At 40.2% G+C, this 25,389-nt stretch overlaps 2 protein-coding genes across 2 annotated transcripts in view; one reads left to right on the top strand and one right to left on the bottom strand.

The window, feature by feature from the left end:
* Nucleotides 1–18,187, top strand: part of wwp1 (WW domain containing E3 ubiquitin protein ligase 1) — a 34,660-nt gene extending 16,473 nt beyond the window's left edge. Inside the window, exons 8-25 of the mRNA XM_073488019.1 lie at nucleotides 1,831–2,012; nucleotides 3,404–3,854; nucleotides 4,172–4,267; nucleotides 5,028–5,202; nucleotides 6,979–7,033; nucleotides 7,418–7,502; nucleotides 8,909–9,037; nucleotides 9,554–9,626; nucleotides 9,735–9,806; nucleotides 11,675–11,763; nucleotides 11,957–12,116; nucleotides 12,391–12,524; nucleotides 13,273–13,413; nucleotides 13,513–13,633; nucleotides 13,770–13,874; nucleotides 14,050–14,146; nucleotides 14,245–14,317; nucleotides 15,270–18,187. Coding sequence (XP_073344120.1) covers nucleotides 1,831–2,012; nucleotides 3,404–3,854; nucleotides 4,172–4,267; nucleotides 5,028–5,202; nucleotides 6,979–7,033; nucleotides 7,418–7,502; nucleotides 8,909–9,037; nucleotides 9,554–9,626; nucleotides 9,735–9,806; nucleotides 11,675–11,763; nucleotides 11,957–12,116; nucleotides 12,391–12,524; nucleotides 13,273–13,413; nucleotides 13,513–13,633; nucleotides 13,770–13,874; nucleotides 14,050–14,146; nucleotides 14,245–14,317; nucleotides 15,270–15,369 — 2,338 coding nt within the window. The 3' untranslated portion in view covers nucleotides 15,370–18,187. The remainder of the gene's footprint in view (nucleotides 1–1,830; nucleotides 2,013–3,403; nucleotides 3,855–4,171; nucleotides 4,268–5,027; nucleotides 5,203–6,978; nucleotides 7,034–7,417; nucleotides 7,503–8,908; nucleotides 9,038–9,553; nucleotides 9,627–9,734; nucleotides 9,807–11,674; nucleotides 11,764–11,956; nucleotides 12,117–12,390; nucleotides 12,525–13,272; nucleotides 13,414–13,512; nucleotides 13,634–13,769; nucleotides 13,875–14,049; nucleotides 14,147–14,244; nucleotides 14,318–15,269) is intronic.
* A 1,247-nt stretch (nucleotides 18,188–19,434) lies between these two features.
* rmdn1 (regulator of microtubule dynamics 1) lies at nucleotides 19,435–25,133 on the bottom strand. The gene is made up of 10 exons (XM_073488839.1): nucleotides 24,965–25,133; nucleotides 24,521–24,626; nucleotides 24,279–24,363; nucleotides 21,663–21,822; nucleotides 21,276–21,365; nucleotides 21,137–21,192; nucleotides 20,353–20,440; nucleotides 20,159–20,189; nucleotides 19,862–19,995; nucleotides 19,435–19,694 (listed from the first exon to the last, which is right to left on the bottom strand). The coding sequence occupies exons 1-10, from the start codon at nucleotides 25,094–25,096 to the stop codon at nucleotides 19,653–19,655; spliced, it is 924 nt and encodes a 307-aa protein (XP_073344940.1). The 5' UTR covers nucleotides 25,097–25,133; the 3' UTR covers nucleotides 19,435–19,652.
* Between the last annotated feature and the right edge of the window lie 256 nt (nucleotides 25,134–25,389).

The following is a 25,389-nucleotide window of genomic DNA, read 5'->3' as shown; positions in this document are numbered from 1 at the left end:
ACTTGTAAAGAAAATGTATATCACAGTCTTCAGTTTCAATGATTTCTCCAGCTCTCATTTTTCTGTGATGGAATGAGTAGAATACACTTTATATACTACTTTGTCACAAAAGACATTCATGAAGTTTGCCTCCAATTTGAATTTATCATGGGTCTTCTGAAAATGTGACCAAATCTGCTGGCTCAAAAATATACAAACAGTAACTTGAACAATCAATTTTGGTGACTATAGAAAGTTGTGTGAATCAAATTTTCTTAACATGAGTGATTATGATTGATAACAGCTGGTGACTTTTCTGGGCCCATTTTAATTGGGCTTGTTTGATATACCCATTAGACTCAGCCACAAACACTACAATGGGAAAGTCTAAGGAGCTCAACATTGATCTGAAAGAGCACATTATTGATTTGAACAAGTCACTTTGAGCCAATTCAAAGCAGTTACAGGTCCCAAGATTACCTGTGCAAACAACTGTTTGTAAGTATAAAGTGCATGGCACAGTTGTGTCACAGCCACAATCAGGAAGAAAACGCAAACTTATCACCTGCTGCTGACGGAAAACTGGTCAGGATGGTCAAGAATCAAACAAAAACCAAGTCTGTAATAAATTAGATGCTACTGGAAGACAGGTGAAAGTGTCCACAGTCAAGCATGTTGTGCATCAACATGAGCTGAGAGGCTGTCGATGTGGCACTTGATCACATGGACAAAGTAAAAGCCTTTTGGAGAAAAGTTCTGTGGTCAGATAAAACACAAATTGAGTTGTTTGGCCACAATGACCAGCAATATGTTTGGAGGCGAGAAGGTGAGGCCTTCTACCCCAAGAACACCATACCTACTGTCAAGCATAGTGGTGGTAGTATTATGCTGTGGGGGCTGTTTTGCTGCCGGTGGATCCTGTACTGTACTCCTGTACGAGCCTTCAGCTAGTCTGTATTGTTGGGTCTGGTGTCTCTCATCTTCCTCTTGACAATACCCCATAGATTCTCTTTGGGGTGCAGGTCAGGTGAGTTGGCTGGCCAGTCGAGCACAGTAATACCATGGTCAGCAAACCAGTTACTAGTAGTTTTGGCAGTGTGGGCAGGTGCCAAGTCCAGCTGGAAAAGGAAATCAGCATCTCCATAGTGTATGGATATGCAGATTTCTTTTTCCAGCAGGACTAGTAACTGGTTTGCAATTCTAATTTGTTGAGATGTTCTTTACAAGTGTATGTAAACTTTTGACCACGACTATATGTTGGGAAATCCACAGGAATCACTTTCTGTTCAATGGTTCTTACCAGACATTGTGTATTAAGTAAGATCTTTTATCATGTAGTAAATTAACATTTACTGGAGATGTCCAGATGTCTGATGTTTTTACTTTACTCACTGGCACCCCACCTCTTGCCTAGACAAAGCCTAGACTCGAGTCATATGGCAGATTTTGTGTTGGTCTTAGTGACGTCTGTGGCACCGACTGAACTCTGCCAGCACACAAAAGGGCCTCTTCAGCTGTGCCTGTTACGTCACCATGCCATCCTATTATGTCCTGTCCTTACCCCTTTGAGACAATAGTCTCAATGTCACGAGTCTTTTATCTGACACCGCACACAGAGGGGAAGTAGCACACATTTAGCACACCCTCACTAAGCCCTGTGAATTCAGTGTAATACAAGCCTGTAGGACCAGTAGGAAAAACAAAAGTTTAGTTTTTTGTTTTTAGAAGTTAGATATATTAATGTAAATATATAAATATGAAAGTTGTCGTATGTGTTGTACAAGTGTAGATTTTGTCTGGATTAACAATTAACAAAATGCTTTTGAACTCCTTGTGTGTTTCCTCCTACAGCTCAGTGAATGGTACAGATTTTGGCCCAAGGTCAGGTTTCTGTTCGGCCTCCAACGGTCTGGATGGTCAGGTGCCTTCTAGCTCCTGCAGCCCCACCCTCAGTCATGTCGTCAATGGAGACGCCACACCCAACTCTACCCCAGTCCACCAAGCCTCAGACAGCGACACAGAGAGTAGGACGGGTGAGTGTGATCATTAGTTTGCGTTTCACAATGTGTGAATGAGGGTACTTGGGGAGGTTTGGCATAGAATCCCTGAGTTGCCAGGTTTGTACAGTGTGTTTCCAGCCTTGACCATACTACAAAAACCTGCAGTCTCCCTATGAGTAATTTCCTATGAGTGACAATGTTGTTGGATGTTATACACTTGAGAATTTGACACCATATTTACTGATTATATTTGGCTCATGTAAATGATGCAAATTATCACCAAACTACCTCAATTATACATGTGCATCTTTCCAGCACATATTCATTGTGTTGCCTGGTCTAAGCTCAGGCCACTTAAAGTTTTTCATGGTTCACTTGGTCCTACTGAACAGAAGAGAAGATCAGTAGATTTATTTTCATTAAGGGAGGCCTGTAATCTCTGCTGCTGTCAGCACCTCTGTCGAAAACTCCCCACAGGGATAAAACAGAGGGGAAAGGAAAGCAGACTGCAGTATACTGTGGAGGGTAGGCAGGAGACCAATTGCACATTAACTGCACAGAGGTGAAGTTGATGAGAGAATATTAATTATTTTCTATTACGCCTAAGTTAGGGCTGCCACACAATTACAACTTGTGCTATTCATTTGAATTAATTAAAATGCTATCCACGTCTCCTAATCATAATTGGCATGGTCACCCTCATTCATGGTGCCTCCACTGCCTAACTTGATTGACAAGCTAACAGGTGACTTCAGACTTGTAATTGTGCAAAGTGTGAATGATAAAGTTGTGCTTTTAAAAGGCAGTAAAAAGCCTAACCCCTATCCATCTATGATGACAAGTCCAAAATACTTCCATACATTATTAATTTTTTCCCCATCTTTGAATTTATTGTTCAGAATGAATTGTGCAGTAACTCAGTTTTTAAGAGTGCTCCCCATGTAAGGAGACCTTGTCCTTGCTGCAGCAGCCTATAGTCGGATTCCAACCTGTGGCCCTTTTGCGTCATGTCATTCCCTCTCCATCTCTGTTTCCTGTCACTCTCACCTTTCCTCTCAAATAAAGCCATGAAAAAGGTCGGAAAAAAATAAAAAGGGACAGCCCTTCTAAATTTGCTGCAATAAAAAAAAGAAGTGTACATTTTGGTGCAGAAAGGTCGAGCCGAAGTTTACAGTGTTTTGCTTTCTTTTTTTCAACCCTTCAGTTCCTCCTGACAATGAATATGTTTACAGTCACAGGGGATGTAAGTTGCTGCATGTACATGAAGGTAGATTACTAGACTAATGGGCACTTAATGTACAGTCAGCCCTTTAAAAAGGCAAATCTTTTCTTGAGAGGTCTCTGTCAATCAAGTACTGGGTGGAAGAAGTGTTCAGTCCATGCGAGTTAAACAGCACCGTTGTCTTTCTCTATCATGCCTGCAGTCAATGGGGAGTCCTGTGATGCTGCTCTGGGTCCATCGTCTGCTACAGCAGGTGATGTACTGCCCCCTGCAGACAACCATGAGGACAGCAATCAAGATGCCACCGTGCTAGAATCTGACACAGCACCGAATAGCACATCTCAACCCCTGCCAACCTCCACACAGGCTCCGGCCTCCTCTTCTGCTGCTAAGCCTACTGATGGCGCCGCTGCTGCTACTTCCTCCACATTCACCTCCCCAGCCCAGGGGGCCAACACCACCACCGCCACCACCACCACCACCACCACAACAACCTCTTCATCATCAACCTCTTCGTCCCCAGCACAAGGAGAAGCAAATGCTTCAGGAGGTGGTGGTGGTAGCAGTAGTAGCAGTGCAACTGCAACTACCGATGGGGCCAAGCCCAGGCAGCAGGTCCCCAATGCTGGAGCCTCAGATCCTCTCCCACCAGGGTAAAAACATCAGCTGCTGATATTCTGCATTCAGGTTTTCAAAGCTTTTATTACATTAAGAGGCATTTACTGTATTTTGAAAAAAAAATATATATTATTGGATATAGACCTAAAAATTGTGAGGTCTCTCAGTAAATATAGTAAGGTGAGCCAAAATCAATCTTTCAAGTATCATCACTTCAATACCCACACACACTCATATTTCATGATAATGGAGCAAAACTTATTCTACATTCTCTGTCATTTTATTTATATCCATCTTTGTCATCTTGTACAACCTTGAAGCTTGTTGTTAGCAGACTTTTCTGTCTTTTTAGATGGGAGCAGAGAAAAGACCCACATGGGAGGACGTATTATGTAGACCACAACACCAGGACTACTACCTGGGAAAGACCACAGCCACTACCACCAGGGTGAATGTCTCTCTTTTGGTTGCTTGCTGTCTTCAGATATGGATTCTACAACTATTAAATTCTTTCCTCATCGACCTGTTTTTTAGAAGTGTTTTTTTTCCTTTCATAATCAATTCTTCATAACCATCTGTTTAGCCCTGATAGCTCTCAACCATGTCTGCAACTAAACAAAAATGATGTCGTGACAGACCAATCATATTGTTAGTGAGTTTGAGTTGGTTTCTTGCACTTAAAATCAGTGTCCATAGATTTAGACGTAATTACGCAGCTGATGATGCATAATAAAGTTTCCTGATGTGTGAATACAACCAGAGAGCAGAAGGCAAATAGTTCCATAAAGCACTGTGATGTTTCTTCCCCAAGTCAGTTATTTACTTCATCACCTCACTTCAGGGTACATTTTTCTATTCATGCCAAGTCTAGTTACAAAAAATACATAAATTAGTGTAAAAATAAAAGTTGTAGGTTTGTTTGCAATAAATTTAACTTGTGATTAGGTCAGTTTCAGTAAGAGCTAATATCTATCTAGTCTCTATGAAGGTTGTTGATCAATTTAAATGTTGTGTTTAGTCTTTTCTTCATGCTTTTTTTGTTTATTCTGAGCCTATGAGTCAGTTTGAGGTATTGGTTATAAAATAAACTTGTGTTTATCTGTAAAGTGTACCTTGGACCTTCTAGGCTGGCTCATTCATTTGCTTACCAGTTTGCTTGTTGTGTGTCTGTTTGCTAACTGTCCTGTCCGTTTTCTTCACTCTGCCAGTTGGGAGCGCCGAGTGGATGACCGGGGCAGGATCTACTATGTGGACCACAACACCCGCACCACCACGTGGCAGCGTCCCACTATGGAATCAGTCCGCAATTTTGAGCAGTGGCAGAGCCAACGCAGCCAGCTGCAAGGAGCTATGCACCAGTTTAACCAGAGATACCTCTACTCTGTAAGACAATTTTTACCTCTTAGTTTTACTGTGGAATATCACCCACATGGTGCTATATGTTTAAACATGACTTATACTAATATTCAAGTAACGTAACCACCGCCAATTCAAAAAGTCAAAAAAGCAAAATCAAAATGGCTAGCACGTCCTCTGTTTGTAAATTAGTGAAATTTAGATTGCTTGAAAATATTACTCTGTAGTTTTTGTATATAGGGCTTTTAAATGACTGCCATCCTCCATCCCCGGTGCCATTGCCCATAACCCCAACCCCAACAAACACTGTGATGTACCTTAAACTGCAAGTATTCTAAATTCTTAAGGTAATTTCTAACCTGCCAATTTAAAAGTCCAGTTTTGGTGACCAAAGATAAATGCTGCCAATCTTTTGCTCTGTGAACACTATGCATTTTTCAATCCCCTGACCACACTGGATCTATCCTGCTTTTAGCATTTACCAGCTCGTCACCTTTCCAATTGTGCAATTAACTCAAGCAATTCCCCATTACTTAACCTGTTCAACATTCAAGAGAGCAAACATCTGTGGCTCAGACCAAAAGCACTTTCAAAGTCTGTTTGGAGGTATTTTACTCTCATGATTACTTTCTCTTCATCTGTGATGTCAGTGATCATTTTATTTTCTTTGCAGTCTGTATTGTCTCAGATATTGGAGGTATCATAGTGGTCTAGTGGACCATTATCTTGAGCTCAGAAAAGGCTGCATTGTCTGCATTACAAGTTAAAGTGACCAGATTTTTGCTTTAATGACATATCACACATATTCAATACAAAGCACTGACTATTTTACAAAGCTTATCTTGGGGTTTTTAAGATTCTAATGTGATTTATGCACATCAAAAATTCATTTTCAGGTTATTTCTGTGCAGAACGCAGTGCAGACTTGTCCTGTGAAACTGTACTCAAAACTGTACCCACTATTGATTTTGCAACTACAACAATACAGCTTTGAAACAGTGAAAGCTTTGAAAGAAAGTTTCAAGTCATTGCAATATGATTTTCATATCATACTGAAATGAATAGAAACAAGTGACTGAATTGAAAGTGGTAAAAAGAGATCAGACATCTAAAACGCTAAAGCTTGGTTTGAAAATGATCAGCCTCATAAAGTGTAGAATAAATCAAATTAAATCAAGCTGTTTTTTTGCTCTATACATGATATGTTTTTCTCTTCTCATTGGTGGAGATTCAAAGTCATTATCAATCTTGTCTTCATGGTTAGCTTTAAAATCAGAGCCCAGTTTATAAGCTCCAAGTGATATAAACCAAAACTTATTTACTTTCTGTCCTTCACCTGTTGAGCATTTGTTTTACAAACTCACTCACTTAGTACACAACACACCCTAATCAGGTGAGAATTTTACCTTAAGGCCAAATGGGCATTTTAAAATATGCTCACCCATGGCCTCTTCCTTAATCTGTTTGTCTTGGTCAGGGTCCCTTTCCATAGTCTTTGATCTCAGCAGTGATGTCATCTTCACTGATGATGATTAGCTTACAACACAAATCAAAAGACACAGCTGGGAAGTACTGAGCAGTAATCAGCCACAGAGGCCCTCTTGCGTGCAACAAAGCCAATACTTGTCTTATTATTTCGCATTTTGTTTTTATTTGGAATATTTCCCCTGCTCTCTGTTGTGGAATATATTTTTTGCTTAATTATTTGTTTATTCTTCATATTTGGAGTATTTTGACCAGATTGGTGCAGTCCTTGTTTTTATATCCTAAATGGATGTCTACATCTCCATCCCTCGTTTTCAGGCATCCATGATGTCTGCTGAGAATGATCCTCTTGGCCCGCTACCCCCTGGTTGGGGTGAGTTCCCATTCCTTCTTGTAAATATTGTACATATTTTCACTTGGTGTCAGTATGTACCAAATTTTGAATGGAAATAGATGTTCTCTGCAAACCTTGTTATAGGAAAACACAGAGTTATGTATGTCTCACAGAGACTTTTTTATAATATCGTTTAAGTTGTATCAAGATTATTTCTGAATGGTCAAACTTGTTTTCTTGAAATGCTTCCTTCTGGTATCACTACTTTCTGTTCACAAAGATCACAGTTGACAGTCACTCAAATACATTTGCAGCCTGAGTCAGCACAGGTGATAATCTGCGAAGTGTTGCGACATGTTGGAGCCGACTGTCCATTCTGTCTATTAAACTACAGACTCCTGTCTGTGTTTTTATCAACTTTAGAGAGGCGTGTGGACTCCAACGACCGAGTGTACTTTGTCAACCATAACACCAAGACGACGCAGTGGGAGGACCCCCGAACCCAAGGGTGAGCCCAGTACCAGAAATCCTAGAATTAAAAAATTGAAACTATTTCACACACGTTTAAAAGTATTTTAAACACGATATATTGTACATCGTAACTCACAGAAGCCTGGATAATTAAGATGCCTGACCTATTCTTAATCTAATGGAATTAAGCAGGATGATAGAATGTAGTTAAGGATCTTTTAAAGATATTATCTTTTTATGTGAAAGGTCATTTAGGAGTGAATGGTCTTTTTCCTCTCCTGCAAGTATTGAGCTCTGTGAGGTTTACCAGTGAGTTAACTGGCCTTGTTTGCAGTTACCGAAATTGGAAGATTTCGGTAACTGCAAACAACCACGTACACCAGTATTAATCACTTCTAGGATGTTCTCACTTCTATCATGAAATGTTTGGGCTTCCTCAGAAGGTGCACAAATGATATTCTGTATGTACTGTATATTGGCTGAAATCTTAGCCCACTTCTAGAAAGTGTCTTAATATTTACTCAACAGAAAGGAAGTCTTGGCAGTGATTTAAAAAATTAAAAAAACTCAAAGGAACCATGGCATAATTTGAAAGTCAATCCATTTTTATTAATTTGTTGAATAGATATTCAGCATACAAAAGTTCTGAGGCAGCAACTGCGTTATAGTGGGTACATCGAATAATGAGCTGAAGGCAACGTCTGCATGTCTGACCTGGAAGATGAGGACTTGGCGTCATTAGTTCTGAACAGAATGTCACAAATGCCTTGTTACACCATTATGTACAGTAACATTTAATCTCCAAAAACAAGACACAGATGGAACTCTTTGGGCTCCAGATTGTCTGTACATTTAGATAAAAAGTTTTTCTTTCACAGTAACTCTTGTTTTCTGATTTGTTGAAACATAAAGCAGTTGTGGGAAGCAAATCATTATTAAGGTCTAAACCATGAACTTTACTTCAGTAGTCAGAGACTGCATTCTTTAAGTAGTATTTTTGTAGCACAACATACAGAAGGTAAAATGATGTTGTTTTCACATGTTACCCAGAGGATATTGCTAACATGTAAGATTTTTCACTAGTGGTAAAAAATTCCAGCTGAAGCACAGCAGCTATGGTTGGACAATAACAAGTTCACAACCCAGTATGGAGTAAAGTCTGTTGTAATAATTCAAAGGTCCATGTGGAGTTGAAGGGTTTTGTAGCTCTTAATTGTCAAATCGAGTCAGTTTTATCTGTACACTGATCAGCCATGACATTTAAACAACTGACAGATGAAGTAAACGACATTGATCATCTCGTTACAACGCAGTGTTCTGATAGGCATGCTGGAAGGTCTTGTCCTCGGATGTAGCTTCCATTTTCCACATTTTTCAGTTCATGTCTTATAAATACATTTATAATTTAAATGTTTGTGCATGTGTTTGTGTGCGTGTGTCCAGGCTACAGAATGAGGATCCTTTGCCTGAGGGTTGGGAGATCAGGTATACAAGGGAAGGAGTTCGCTACTTTGTGGATCACAACACCCGAACCACCACTTTCAGCGACCCCCGCACTGGAAAGTCCTCTGTGTAAGAACACTTTTTTTTGTAAATTTACCTGGTAAAGGTAAACCTTATTATCCCAGATAGGGAAATTCAAGTGGTCAAGGTTCAAACTAAGTTCATGTGTGTTATGTCAAATTACATGTTACTAGAAGCTATGACAGAGGCTTGTGCATAGTTAAAGGGGACATTTACCAGAACCAGATGTGGAGTCATTTGTTGTTTGATTTAGCCAAAGTACATACAGCTCATGTAAGGTAAAGAAAAATCTTTCATACAGAAAATAATGTTTCCTACCGATATTTAATTTAAACTGTTGTACGTCTCTCAGGGACATTGAGGGAATTTGATAAATTTTCTCAGATAGCCAGAATATCTTTCCATCGGTCTGCACTGGAGTATATTTCACATGCAGCATATTTTATTTTCATTATATGGTGAATAATGGATTATTAGCCCCTATAGAAAAAGCTAATTTTCCATTGTATCTATCAATTTACACCTGCTACATTTTGACCTTTTGAATCTGTTTGTTCTTCTCAGCACTAAAGGGCCTCAGATTGCTTATGAGCGCAGCTTCAGATGGAAACTTGCCCATTTTCGCTACCTGTGTCAGGTACGTGTTCTCTTCCTCTACCTTCATTTCTCTTTTTCTTCCTTGCACACTTGTCCTGATATTATTTTACCCTCAAATGCCTTCATGTTTTGTTCTGTCTTTCCTCAGTCCAATGCTCTCCCTAGCCACGTGAAGATCACCGTCTCCAGACAGACGTTGTTTGAAGATTCTTTCCAGCAAGTAAGAGAGTCCTTCCACCACTCTCCGGTTTCAGTTCAAACCAATACTATACAGCACATACAGTAATGAATTTCAAGTGTGGTGACGCATCAGGGTCTACATCTGTGGTTTATTTCAGTGTTTTTATTTCAGAGTTTTCCTCTGCTTTACATTCAACAACATTTACAGTCGTCCTCAAAATTATTCATACCCTTGCTAATTTTTGTGATTTTCTATTTTTGTGATGAAATGACTGCATTTTTTCAAGTTTGTTTATGAGGTATACGTGACCAACAAGTGAAAGAATGACAACAATACACAATTCAAGAAATTCTTCATTTCAGGGGTATTTTATTCATGGATTCCCAAAAAATGCCATGTTCAAAATTATTCATACCCCTGACAATATCTCAACAAAAATCTTTGTCCTGTGGTTATTTCAAAATGGAATAAATACCATTAACATTGTTGAACAAATGTTAAACACTGATTTAAAAAAATAGCATCTTTCCAGAAGAGTATAAATAGAGGAAAAGTGTTCTGGTCATTCTCAATTTCTGGTCATCATGGTCAAGAAGAAGGAGCTCAGTGAAGACCTACGTCGACGTCTTGTGCGTGCCCACAGTGAAGGAAAGGGTTACAAGGCCATTTCAAAGCAGTATGATGTCCCTGTGGCAACCGTCCAGAGCATAATTAACAAGTACAAGAAATTCAATACTGTTAAAAACCTCAGCGGGCGTGGCAGGAAGCGTAAGGTGTCCCCCAAACTTGCCAGGAAAATATGCCGAGAGGTCAACAACAACCCCCAGACCACAACCAAGGCCCTAATTGAAACGCTTGACCAGGCAGGGACAAAGGTCTCACGGTCCACCATTGAGCGAGTCTTGCACAGAGGAGGTCTCCATGGACATAGGCCTCGGAAGACGCCGCTGCTCAGGAGGAAACGTGCAGGCTCGCCTGGCCTTTGCTAGAGGTCATTTGAAGCAAGATCCCAGCTTTTGGTCAAACATCCTGTGGTCTGATGAGACCAAGTTGGAGTTATTTGGCCATATGGATGCTCAATATGTCTGGAGGAAGAAAGGCGAAGCATATAAACCAAAGAACACTGTGCCCACAGTCAAGTACGGTGGTGGAAGCATAATGCTATGGGGATGCTTCTCTTCCAGTGGCACAGGGAACCTAGTCAAGGTCCAAGGAATAATGAAAAAGGAAGATTACATCAGGATCCTTGATGAAAACGTGAAGGAATCTGCTGAGAAACTACAGCTTGGCCACAACTGGACGTACCAGCAAGACAATGATCCCAAACACACTGCCAAGGTAGTGAAGAAATGGTTCAAGGACAATGATGTCAGCGTCCTAGAATGGCCAAGTCAGAGTCCTGACCTGAATCCCATCGAGAACTTGTGGCATCACTTGAAGACCAGAGTGATGGCTAGGAAACCGACCAACCTGACCCAGCTTGAGGCTTTCGCAAAGGAGGAATGGGCAAACATCCCACAGGAGACATGCAGGAAGCTTGTGGACACATACAAGAATCGTCTCAAAGCAGTCATAAAAAACAAAGGCTATGCTATTGACTATTAAAGAAAGACATTGGACTAGGGTATGAATAATTTTGAACATGGCATTTTTTGGGAATCCTTGAATAAAATACCCCTGAAATGAAGAATTTCTTGAATTGTGTATTGTTGTCATTCTTTCACTTGTTGGTCACGTATAACTCATAAACAAACTTGAAAAAATGCAGTCATTTAATCACAAAAATAGAAAATCACAAAAATTAGCAAGGGTATGAATAATTTTGAGGACGACTGTATGTGATCTGTACCTGTGTCACTTGCAAGTGTGTTTTAGCTGATCTTGAGTCTGTTTTCTCTGTTTCTTAGATTATGGCCCTGAAGCCTTACGACTTGAGGAGGAGACTATATGTCATCTTCAGAGGCGAGGAGGGTCTCGACTATGGTGGCTTAGCCCGGTAATATAGGCAATATACAGTTTATAAATCATTTGTTGTCTGCCAAATTTAAACAGAAACTGATCTTGTGCATCTGTTGTCTCTTTCCATCTTTTCTTCCTTTAATTTCCTCCTCCATTTCTATTCTAATCCATCCCCCTCACATACAATCTGTTATCTTCTCTCCTTGCCTCCGTCTCACCTCTCTTTGCAGAGAGTGGTTCTTCTTGTTGTCCCATGAAGTGCTGAACCCCATGTACTGTCTGTTTGAGTATGCTGGCAAGAGCAACTACTGCCTGCAGATCAACCCGGCCTCGGCCATCAACCCGGACCACCTCTCCTACTTCTGCTTCATCGGCCGCTTCATTGCAATGGCAAGTTCACATTGTGTCTGCACACATGCAAACAGTCCTGGTGACACTAATGTGACACTTTTGTACATCAAATATGTTGACGAGACCAGAAAATAATACACAATGTTGTGTTTACTAAATGTTTTCAGCCTTCACAAGGGTGGTGTCTGTGGCTTTTTCCGGTTTCCTTGTATACATTTATCTGTCATGTGATCGATATGCCCCCATAGATACCATATTTTCAGATTAACCAGCACATTAAAAAAAAAAATCTCTTCTTTAACTTTTGCTGCAGGCACTCTTCCATGGCAAGTTCATCGACACAGGCTTCTCTCTGCCTTTCTATAAACGCATGCTGAACAAGAAGCTGATACTCAAAGACCTGGAGTCCATCGACCCAGAGTTCTACAACTCACTTATATGGATCAGGTAATTTGTGTCTTCGCTCTTCATGGCCTTCAGAATGTAATTGTGTATTCTTCTGACAGCAGAGAGCATTGTATATCTGTTATTCAGTATGAACCACAAGAACCGAACTGCACATGTTGATGAGCCAAGTCACTTGTATTTCTAGAGCCTTAAATCACAGAAGGGAAAAACTTCACCAATAAAACACTTTTAACAAGAAAAAAGAAACCATAAGAAGAGCATTCAGGGAGGGATCCTGTTCCACTATGGATACGTATGCAATAGGTGTATACAAAGGTTTATACACAGTAGACAGAAGGTGGTGCACATAGAATTAAAATGTGGAAAAAAAGAATGACACTATTTTACGTAAACCTTTCTGTCCCTTATTATTTTTGTTTAATGTAACCCCTGTTTTATCTTGCCTCAGGTTTTTAGGAGCAGTCTTGAATGTAGTATGTAAAAGTGTTTGGAGTGAGGATCAGATCGAGAACTGTTTGGAACACCTCTTTACCACAGTGAAGTGGCAAAAGGACAGAATACACATACATACAAGCTCAAGAATACTGTTCATACAGAGAGAGAACAGACATGATGCTGATCCCTGAGAGGGAATGAAGCTGGTGTTTACCTTAATAAGGCAGTCAAATCTGATGCTAATGGTTAGAAACATGGATTTCTTAGAATTATGTTTTTATGTTTGCAACAGTGAGCTGTTCTTCCTCTGTTATGATGTGACAGTCAGCAACAGAATCTGATCTCTCCTCAGGGACAACAACATTGAAGAGTGTGGTCTGGAGATGTACTTCTCAGTGGACATGGAGATCCTGGGCAAGATTACTTCTCATGACCTCAAACCTGATGGCGCCAACGTTCTAGTGACTGAGGAGAACAAGGAGGAGTATATCAGGTTCAGTATAACCACTTTATATCTGACCCCTCACTGTCATTTTGAGTAGATAATTTATTTTGAAACTCACAAAGTACTTTTTTGCTGTCTGCTGTGCAGTCTGATGGCAGAGTGGAGATTCTCCCGCGGGGTGGAAGGTCAGACCAAAGCTTTCCTGGACGGCTTCAACGAGGTGGTTCCACTTCAGTGGCTCCAGTACTTTGATGAAAAGGAGCTTGAGGTGAGCAGGAAAGCCTGATGCTGGTAATGCGGTAAATGCTCTGGTCTATTTAGTGATCTCTGTTGTGTGTACTTATTTTCATCCCAGTAACCTACTCTCATTACTCTCTTCTTGTGTATTTTTGTGTTTGATCCAGGTGATGCTCTGTGGCATGCAGGAGGTAGACCTGCAGGACTGGCAGAGGAACACTGTGTACCGTCATTACACAAGGAATAGCAAACAGATCATCTGGTTCTGGCAGGTACAGTCTTTTCGCCTCTCTCTCTCTCACACACACACCTTATTTCACAAAGGAAAGGAGCAGAATGTTCCTCGTATCCCACAAGTTGTTGCATGTTACTGACCGTGTTACTGACACAGAATGGCAAAGTGTCATATCATCAGATGTGTGTGTGTTGTCACTTCCTCCCCTGCAGTTGGTGAAAGAAGTGGACAACGAAGTGCGACTGCGACTCATGCAGTTTGTCACCGGAACCTGCAGGCTTCCCCTTGGCGGCTTTGCTGAACTCATGGGTCAGTGACAGACAGATATGCTACAGATTCATACTATAAACATGTTTCATTCATTTTTTTTAACATCTTTTCACCCCTAATCTTTATTTGAATTGCAGGAAGTAATGGCCCCCAGAAATTCTGCATTGAGAAGGTGGGGAAGGACACATGGCTTCCTCGGAGCCACACATGGTGAGTGCTCTCTGATTCATGGGATAAGTTCCTCGGTAACACTTTAGGAATAACCATCATTTAAAAAATGGTAAATTTATTGTTAAAAGTTATTTCATTGTTAATAAACAATCAAATGCTTTATAAAACCTTTATTAAGCAGTTGTAAAGGTTTAAAAAACATCAGTTGCAACTTTATAATGGCCATCCAACTTATGTTTATAGATGATACACAGTATTTATTAACCATTTACAAAGTATCAGTTACAATGTTACGATAAACATTTGCCTAATAAATGGTTTCTAAAGCATTTCATTGTTTATTTACAGGAAATAACTATTTACTAATGTTTAACTATTAAACATATAGTGATACCCATTCCTCTCCTCTCATGTTGAGTTTTACAAGATATTGTTCCAGTTTATTACAATTCACAGGGATTTACACATATTAGTAGTAAATTACGAATCAAATAAATAATAATGAATGGACTTAATGGAGTAACACAGCTGGCAGTATGACACGAGATAGAAACACTGAAAGCAGAGAAAGTGATCACTGATCCTTTAACTGAATGAGGTTTGTGCAGGTTAGAATGCCTCACAACGCCTCTGAATATCAGTAGCCTAACTGCTGTGTAGTGATAAATCCACGGTGCTGTCCGTGGTGCTGAAGAAGCAGGCAGGTTTTTATTTTTACCTTTTTCTCTCAGTCTCACCCTTCAGTCAGTTTTGTCCTGGATCTATAATATTCTTTTCACCTACACACTTTAAATACTAAGTTCTTGACTACACTCTAGGGTTAGCGTTGGGCCTAACCCTAACCTTAAGGGACAGGGTGTTCTCCCATCAGGCCATCCCGCCTGTTAAAAAAACATAACAAATCACTGTCCCACTAAAATAGATCATACTGATGTATTCCAGTGATCTGACCTTTTTATACTGATCTTTGGGTTTCTGTCTGTCTTTTCAGTTTCAACCGTCTGGACTTGCCTCCTTACAAGAGCTTCGAACAGCTGAAAGAGAAGCTGCTCTTTGCCATCGAGGAAACAGAAGGTTTTGGCCAAGAATAGAGGAAGGAGTCCTCTCATGTTTCTCCTCCTCCCCCATCGCTGTTTATTCAGCCAAGTAAAACAAACTAAAAAAAAATTGCACAAGATAACCACCAATGTATATAAGCTATTTTGTCATTTTAAACCAAATCTTAATTTGCAGCATCATTTGTGCCGCAATCCCGTTCCCAAGCCCTTATATAATATATGATACCCCATCATGAAATATGCAAGCATTTCAGCATTTCTGCTTCTCTGTTTAAAAACAGAAATCATGGATATTTTTTTAATTTCCTCCCCGTTGCTGACTGGCTTTTTAAAAGAGACTTTAAAGTGTTTTTGAGAGGATTTTATAGTTGAAGCGCAATCTTCTTTTAAGGCTCTAGTTCTATAGAGCTTTTAAAAGGCAAAAGTAGTATTGGGGTCTGGTGCCTGAATTTTTTTTTTTTCTCCCTGTTTGACCCATAGTAATTGTGGCAATTTTCACGTGCTTGCATGGCTGCCTCTGAAGATGAGAAGACTGCTGTGACCAGCCTCTACCACCACACATACACACACAGACATTTTAGCATGGATGCTCTGCCTCTTAATGAGCTTTTTTTGAATTTTTTTTATACCATTATCATCATAAAGGCAAAGTGTTCAGGATGGACTGATCTGAAGAAGATGAAGAATAACCCTCTCATGCAGTTTTTCCCTCAAACACATTCTGGACATGAGCCCAGAGAAAGAAGCATCATCAGATTCTCCCATTTGGATAAAGACACACGTTAGGATAAAAGACACTCGTGAAGTTGGTGGAGAAAGGCTACTATATCAAAAGGAATAAGAGGACTCACGGAAAATAATCTAAACTGAAATGAAAGAGTGAGTTGTGTGTCTGTGAGTGTGGTGGCGGTGGGGTCTGTGGCTCATAGTTCTGATGTTAAAGCCAGAGACACTGGACATGTTCTAGGCCACCTAGACTGCAGGCCACTGCTTCTGTTGGCAAAGAAGACCAGGACGACACACAGTTTTCATTTAGAGGTTGAGTTGTTTAGAAAACTGTCAAAACAGAAAAGAGACTCTGGCTCAGTGGTTCTTGTGTGCTTGGCTGATTCTCTTTTGCCTCATTGAATTTTGATCTCGGATGGCGAAACTGTCTCGAGTCAAATGAAGCCACTGTGATTTACTGAGCACCAGACATGATTATGCTCATTTGATAACATGAAGATCACATTTACTTTACTTAATAAGGTATAGGTAAGTGTATAAATCAAAGACAGTATATGATATTTGGCCATCTTGTTTTGTAATATCTCATTCATGAATGTACTCCTTAAAAGAAGCTGTTTCTCACTTCTTACCAACCATTAACTGATTAAAACCGAAGCCAGTGCTGCATAAAAATCTGAGTATAATTACAAAACTGTCATTGTCACGGCAGTAATGGTCCTTTTGTAGTTACATGTATGAGATGTTTCTATGTTGGGCAGTAATCAGAGGAGATCCGAGGCGCTGGACTAAAAGATTATCACATTTTGTTCCTTGAATGAGTTGAATATTACAATATTGTTAGAAACGTAACAATTATCTGCCATTTGGCTGTGTAGTCAACAGTGACTTTAGTAAAGCTACACAAAATTGAAGCCATAGTGCTGAGCCCACAGATTCTACAATTTAAGTTATTCTGACCATGCTCGGTCTCATTCTCAGGTTGTGCTGAGATAGCCTTAGTTTAATAAAGCTGTGTGTGTATAAATCAATAAAATTAAGGCTTTGTTTGCAGAAAACAAAACTAGGCCGATTCACATTAAAATACTGATTACAAGACTCCAGTGATGAGACACTAATGTGCCACAGACCAAAAATAACGTGCGGGAGTTCTACTCACAGCAGCAAGCCTGATGCATCGCAACATGTTGTGTGTTTTTTGTTTTTGCACCCCCACTTTCCCCTTGTCCTTTCTTTCCTTAAATACTTCAGGGTCACGCCCTCTGTTTTTTCAAAATGTCGCGTCTAACTCCATTGTTTGTTTCTAGATGACAACTCTGGTGCTTATTCTTTCAGTCAGTGGTCTAAACGCAGGATAAAAACCTGGCAGTGGCAGGCCATTTTCCTTGTTTTCTCTAGCATTGTGTTTCTTCAGACCACTGCAAACAGCAGCAAGCTGCTTTAGACTCTCTAGGAGGAGCTTGTGATTACTCAAGTTATCAGTCATGTATATAACATGTATTCAGCTGTCCCTGTGGAAGAGCTCGAGGGAGGGACGACAGTATGAAGAAAAACATTTACTGTAGCAAAAGGAGCCGACTTTTAAGAGAAGTCAAAACTGCATAACTTTGTGCTTCCTTTTGAACAGAAACTTGTAATCAAAGAAAATCAACTGTGTATGTGAATATTCATTGTATAAAGATAATGAAAGTAAATAAAGTACTTAAATATTATAATTAAATACACAGAGTTGCCGCTCCATTGATGGAAATCTGTGATGCCTTTGTTCTTATCAGAAATAGATGGAACGCTTCAGGTTGCCTTCACCGCATCAAGTAACAAGATTGCCACCTGGACAGGTGTATTCTTTCAAAGCAAAACTGATTCAAGATACAGTTTATCATTTCAGTACATGATCATGCAGCAGGGAACTTCTTACTGTGCTGACTGCGGTTTAGGCCACCTGAAGCGCATCCAAACTGTAACATATCGTGTGTAGATACACTGTAAACACCAACTACACTGTACAGAATGCCCCTTTACTGGAGACGATGTGTATAGAAGATTCATTTTTAATCTGCTTTCACCCATTTTAATGAAGAGAGATGGATTTATGAGATACAAATAAATAAGTGAATAAACCCCCTCCATGACCATGCTGTCTTTGCTTTATTGTTGTGTGATTATCGGGGGATGAGAAGCCTTCTGCTCAGGAATCAGCAAAACTGTTGGCAGGTTCTGTTCTGCTCCTAAAAGAATAAAATAATGTGCTCTTGGTTTATCCTTTTTTTTGACTGGATCTTGCCTGTGGAAAGAACCATACTTAATAAATGTATTTTCATTACAGCTGGTTTGAATTCATTTTGAGTCTGTCTGTCAGCTACAGCCTTTAGCTGATACACAAACCAGACTCAGTGTTCACACTATTGTTCTTCAAAGCTTCATTATAATTCTGTTTTTTGGTTGATGAGTCCTGCATACATCGAACAACAGAAATATATTCACATTTTCAAACGATGCCATGACACCATAGTGTCAGAAGTTTGACTCCTGGCCGGTCTGGGAAAAATACTTTAAGAATAAAGGTTTGAGGTCTGAGAGACGGTAACACACAGCTCATTTTAATCAGTTGATTGATTAAGTTTGCAGCTGTTTCTGCCTCTGTTTTAAATGAGCCTTGAGGTTGGAGCTCAAGCCACATGTGAACACACCGTGACTATAGGGTCAGTGGTTTGACTCCCCATTGATTTGGAAAATAAAACTTTAAAGAAATGAATTCAGGTATTCATTTAATTTGTCTTATTGATTTAATTATTTAATATTGAACACATTGGATGTGAAAGAACATCCAAGTGTAATGTCACACTGGATTTATGAGTTTATTGAATTATTAACAATTTAATGGTTCAATTACATGTTTTACTATTTATTTCACATTGTTGTATTTATTGAGTTAATAGGGAACACTCGGGGTCTCCATACTTAAGTATCATACAGCTGAGAGTCAAATATAAAAACGGTTGTTCTGAGAAGAGGAATCATTGTGCAGGTTTCTTGAGCAGTATGGTGATGATCATGTTATTTACTGACTGTCCTGAGATATGGATGGCTGGGAAAAAACATACAACTGGATGTGTTCGTTCCAAAGCAACATCACAATTGATCCACTGTGACATCACAATTGGATGAGATTTTTCCAATGTGACATCACATTCGCAAAATGTTAATAATTTTGGCAATGATTGTTAAGTTAAAGATGCATTTGTGGCCAAGATCATTATTATTATTATTATTCGATTTATAGAAATACATTCACTATAGATTTATCTCCAATCTCACACAGAGGACCTCTTAAATGTTTAGGAAAGGATTCATTAAGGACAAACAACAGAGTCAATCCATATACTTTTATTTAAATATACATTTAATTCCATAAACCAGTTTGAATGATGAGTGAATTCTGTGTGCAAGGCCACTCCCAGTTCTACCATATTAATAGTTACAAAATCATTTGAAATCAAACATTAGCGATTTATTGGTGTGTTAACAATTATCAAAAAGGTCCAACAGTCGTCAAAGGGATCTTACTCCATTCAGTTGTGATTACAGCTTCATCCTAGCTTCTTCAAGATGTCGACGGCTTCTTTATGGACCTGCAGAGTAACAAATATAATGTAAACCCCCATCAGCGTGTACGATTCATGCAACAACATCCCTGTAGGTATTTCAGCATCTTCCTCACTGTTGAACTATGTCACAGCTGAGTTAAGTAGTAACAAAAACACATTAAATCAAAAGCTAGTAGTCCTGGTGTACGTACTTCTTTGTCCTCCAGTGTGTGAGCAGGGTACTCTTTTGCTTTGGTTAGCCAGAGCAGTGCCTTCTCTTTGTCTTTCATGGCCATGTACGTCTTCCCGAGCATTAGCAGGTTTTTGCTGTAAAAGTTTGGATCCACTGGGAAAAAGAAAACACCGATATTTGCATTTTAAACCTTTAAAGAAAACATTTACAAGCACAGTGCTGTTTTGGTTTTGCAAGAATTTGAGCTTCAGCCAACAGGTCAGCAGTTTTTTGGTTTTTTTCCCCTCAGTGACTCAATTTGTATGCTGTGTTTTACCTTCCTCAGCTTTCAGGAATAATTCCAAAGCCTAAAAGAGGGGGAAAAAAAGCATGATTTTATCCAAATGTGCAAAGCTGTTTGTAACTCTCCAAGTCACAAGCAAAATATGACAAACAACACATGTCATTTCAGCCCGACGCTGCTTTAACAGTCAGACAATGTGCAGCTGGTATCGACCAAGGAGCCCTCACCTCTTCATAGGTGGACGTAGGTGGTGATGCAAATATTACAGCTGCCACCTTGCGTTGATACCATGAGAGCTCAGCAAAAGCAAAGCACCTAAGAGAGAGAAGACATACCCATTTCCCTGAATAATAAAGCATTAAAGGGAAAGTTCGCCAAAAAAAAGGAAAAATCAGCCTTATGTTTCGTAGTCCACAAAACATTTCTGGAGCTTCACAGCAAAACAGCGTTGCAGCATTCTCCTAAACAACAGAAATCTTAAAAAATAAAAACATACAGATTGTCCAACATAATCTGGTACTGAAAATATGTTATTTAGAGCCTTTTTTAAGCGGAAATCTTCACTGTAGCTGCTAAGCTAGAAGTTGAATTTGGGTGCACAAGCTCAACCGTGTGTCGATGGTGTGTATATCATCTTTTCAAATACATTTGGGATCTCACAGCTTCTAGAGACTTCGATTTTGCCTGGCGAGCTGTATGGAGCCATTTAATGTTTTTACTGAGTTGTACTTCAGTTGTCAAGGAGAATGCTGCAATGTTGTTTTCCAGAAATGTTTTGTGGACTACGAAACTTCCCGTAAGCATGTGGTTAACATCATATTGGTTAAATATGAGCATGTTAGCACGCCTCTCATGTCTTGGGAGTAATACTCTGGGTGGTCAAATGTAAAACAGACTTGGCTTGTCTAAGTTTGTGTCCATGTGTGTTCTGAACTTTCTGATGCTCCTGAAGCAGATGTATTGAAATACAGGCTTGTTACAATGAAAAAATAAAATAAAAAAAAGACTCACCAGTAACCCAAAATATGAATGGAAGTAGCATCCATAGGATTCAGCTTGATGGCTGACTAGGAAAAAAACACGTTTCACTTCAACATATAGAGAAATGTGAGACGATGATATTATTACATTGACCCAAATGTCCAGTCACCTCTAGATGGTCCCTGATGATGTATGAATTTCCAATTTTCACCTTGACGCCCTCGTAGTCCCCAACATCACTGAGACACACGGCATACCACTGTATTAGGAGAGGAAGAATGTTGAGAAATTTGTCAAATCGCACCTTAACGTCTTTTTAAAGGTCATTTAAAAAAAACTGTACTGTGTCACAATGAGTCGATCAACTTGGAAACAATCCTGCAAGTGCAAATGCATGCAAACATTTTGTTTTATGGTGGTTGTGGTTGATGCACATGATAAAAGCCCTGAAGAGAAAATCATCAAGTCCACAGATGTGATATTGTGTTTGGAAACAAGGCTTTTTTTCTCCGGGAAAGCTGATAGAGGTGAATCAGTAGTGGAACCACCGTCTTACTTTGTGTGCAGCGAAACACTTGTCATCTCTCTCCAGTGCCTTCGTTGCATATTCGAGGGCCTCAAAAACCAGCTGCTTCTTCCGTTCGGCCTCCATGTTGGGCAGGAGGGACAGGTCGCGAGATGCACGGGCCAGCCTCCACAGAAACTCTGCATCATCACTGGACGGACACACACACACACCAGTCATAACTGTCCATCTCTGATTTCATAGATCCAGTGTGCATGGGAACAAAGTCACAAAGAAACTTATTATGTGTATAAAATATAACTTTGGCGCCCTCTGGTGGTGATAGCACAAAAAGGAACAATTCACTGAACCTTCAAAACAAAAACAATAAGCAATAATCAGTAACAGGTTTTACAGGTCCGCAAATAAAATGGTAAGAAGGTCATAATTACCAAGCAATATATTTTACATTACTTTCAACTTACCCCTAAATTACGACAATAATTAATTAAAATGTATTGAAAATAACCTCAACACGAATAAATAATAATAATCTGATATTTTCCAATGGGCAGTTAATACATTACTGCCAGGTTATTTCTTTAATACACTTTAATACAGTTTCCTGGAAGTGTCTTAAGAAATCACCAGCTGTTTAATAACTGCTTGTTGGAAAATAGCAGAATATTAATATTAAACAATGTAGGGGTCATATTCAATACATTCTGAGGTAACAATTGTGTTTGTCAAAGAAATTCCAAATGTGTTTGCAACCAAGCCAACCTCCCTTTCTGAATGTATGTAGAAGATTCCTCTTTAATCTGATAAATTAACAGGATCATTTCTCTGAAGTCAGATGGAAATATGTGACACGGTTCCCTACGTTGACACTTGGAACATACTAGGGTTATCAGGGACCTGCTGAAAAATGAGATTGTGGTTTGACTCTTGGTTGAACAACTGCTGCAGCACCAGCTGACAAACGAAGGTATGACTTGGCTCCAAGGGTGCAATTTCCACTGGGGACAGGGGGGACATGTCCCCCCCCCCCACACACTTTTCAAAATCATGTTTTTGTCCCCCTCACTTTTTACAGTTTGAAAACTAACAGTAGGCACAGGCTGTAATTGCAAACAAACCCTGCACGAAACCCTGCACGTACTGACCGCGCGGAAGCGGTAGCTGACGTTAGCTAACTAATATGTTAAACCAGGCGCTTAGCCATCTCTGTTTAAAACGTGTGTGCAGCGCACTGATCACACAAGGAGAGAGGAGGCGAAAAGAGACAGCGACACTGTAACCTGTTGTATACTGGCCTCAGGCTGTACGATCGCTAAAACGCCGACGACCAGTGAGTAACGAGTTTGAAAGTAGCCTCTAACTTCATGAAACCAACCCGGTGCCTCAGCACGTGACCAAGCTTTGATAAATACACAGGATCCGCGCATCCTCACGCATTTCAGCTGGGTCGCTACCGGAGCTAAATTAAAAAAAAAATAAATAAATAAATTTTAAAAGTGCTCTGGTGGATCTGAGAACAGAAGAGTTTCCTCTACTACAGCTGAACAGCTGACATGTGGTCAAGACGTACATACCTGTCACAGTGTCACGGTGCATTTCATTATTATAAACTTCAACCTCAGAGCTCTCTGTCCTCAGACTGTCCTCAGACTGTCCTCACCTGCCCTGAACATCACACAGGGACAACATGGAGCCATGGAGCTGCTTGTGTGATTGGTTACTGAGTTGTGTGATTGGTTACTGATTTGTCTGATTGGTTACTGAGTTGAGTTGATTCGTGTCTGACTGACTGTCAGTCTGTGACCGACACTGTCTATGGTGCTGAAAGCTCAAGCAGGTTGATGTCTGTCTGAATCAGTAGCTACCATGTCTTTGTTACAACATAAACATTAAATGGACACAGACAGTCTACAATTAACATGGTAGCTACATGGCTTAGACATGGTAGCCACAGACTCAGACAGTGACCTGTGTTTGTGTGTGTGTGTGTGTGTGTGTGTGTGTGTGTGTGTGTGTGTGTCAGAGGGGGTGATCTGTGGCATTGTCTTCTGCAGAAATATTTAGTGTGACTGGCATGTTTAAATAATGGAATAAATACAATGTTTAAATAACTATCACAAGGGCCCATCGAGAATGCTCTGCCCTCTCTGTGCTGAGACCCACGCTCCGCCACTGGCAGTATGGCTAATGACAAAATAGTAGGCTAGGGTTAAATAGAAATGGCATGATTTAAGCTCTACGCAGGCAGAAATCGAGCGCACAAATTTCGCCGTTCCTACTTGTGTCCCCCCCACTTCTGAAACTAAAGTTTCGCCCTTGCTTGGCTCACCAAAAATGAAGAGCGCTGCGGTTTACCACCACTCTCCTGATATGCTGATTTTCCATACCCTATGGTAACCCCATGTTGTCCTAGTTAAAACCTGCAAATAAACTTTGTAACAGAAGAAACTGAGGGATGTGAGGGTATATGAGTGAGAGGGGGGATTTCAAGCCGCCTCTTTAAAACCACACAGCTCCTTCAGTACACAGAGTGAGAGTTCCTCCGGCCTGACTCTTCAGAGAGAGTCACTCTGAGAGTACATTCAGGTAAGGAGAGCTATCTATCATTGTGATTTTAATATCAGCATGTCTGAACTCTCTCCTCACCTGTCTTTGTACTGCAGCAGCAGCTGATACAGCTTCTCTGTCTCTGCACAGCTGTACAGGTAGTCAGCCTGCTCCAACACCTCCTCTGCACAGACACAAACACACAACACCAAATTCACTCAGATCTCGTCTTACATTCATTTCGCTTGGTGGTTTACCAGTGACATATTGTGGTGCTCTTTCTTAGTGTGCCAAAATCTTTATTTGAACAGTATCTCACATCTGGCACAGACGTCATCTACCTTTTTCTAAAGCGTGGACCACAGCTGAACTCTGCACTCTGCGATAAGCTTCATAAGCCAGACAGGAGAGTGCAGGGAACCCCAGGAGGAATGCAGCTCCTCCACCCTGTGCACAATAAAGGAAGTGACACAAACAAACAAACGAAAGGAAATGAAGGAAAGGGTTTATTCAATTACACCCTTAACACAGTGAGTGATAATAGATCTGTTGTTATATCCTGATACAAAGCTGCACCCTGTCTGAGTAGCTCTGTTAGTCCCAAAGCCCTGCTGACCTTTTACCTTGATAGAGGATAGAGGCTTTTACAGTGGCACCCAGTTCTTCCAAATCAAATTCATGAATATGGGTATCTGTAAGTGGGTATTAGTGAACAATTCTTACAGTTTCGTGCAAGACTAAAAAACTTTATCCGATGAGTTAGAATGAAAGGCATCGTTACTTACACTCCCGGTAGTGGCAGTCCTTCTTAAAGTTGTCCTGTAATGCCGGTTGATGCCTCTGATTCTGATGGCTTTCGCACCAGATGCTGACAGTAAAGTCCTGCTCACACAGCGCGTTAACACTAGTCCAGCCATTGCTTCAGTGTCCCCACAGATCAGGGATCAGGGAACGACTCTATCACAAACTACAAACTACCTGCTCATGGGCAGTCCGCAAACACAACAACAGTGAGCATTCAAGAGCGCAAACACAAAACGTTGACAATAAATTTGACAATATTGTTATCTTGTTTGTTTTTTCCTTTAAATTTTTTATTTTCTTATTCTATTTTTCAGACGTTTCCTTTAGCGCAACCTCAGCATGCCACGTTACATTTTACTACCACGTATACGAGGAGCAAACACTTCAACAAAAGTTAAATTCACGC

The sequence above is a fragment of the Pagrus major genome, chromosome 19, assembly GCF_040436345.1.
Source record: "Pagrus major chromosome 19, Pma_NU_1.0".
Lineage (NCBI taxonomy): Eukaryota > Metazoa > Chordata > Actinopteri > Spariformes > Sparidae > Pagrus > Pagrus major.
The sequence above is the reverse complement of the archived record's forward strand: the minus strand, read 5'-3'. Positions and strand labels throughout refer to the sequence as shown.

Excerpts from the sequence above, each read along its gene's own strand:
- rmdn1 (XM_073488839.1), bottom strand. The coding sequence starts at position 25,096 with ATGGCTGGACTAGTGTTAACGCGCTGTGTGAGCAGGACTTTACTGTCA. Across the intron at positions 24,364-24,520 it reads GGTCCACGCTTTAGAAAAAG|AGGAGGTGTTGGAGCAGGCT; the intron begins GTAGATGACGTC and ends GTGTCTGTGCAG. Across the intron at positions 21,366-21,662 it reads AGTGTTTCGCTGCACACAAA|TGGTATGCCGTGTGTCTCAG; the intron begins GTAAGACGGTGG and ends CTCCTAATACAG.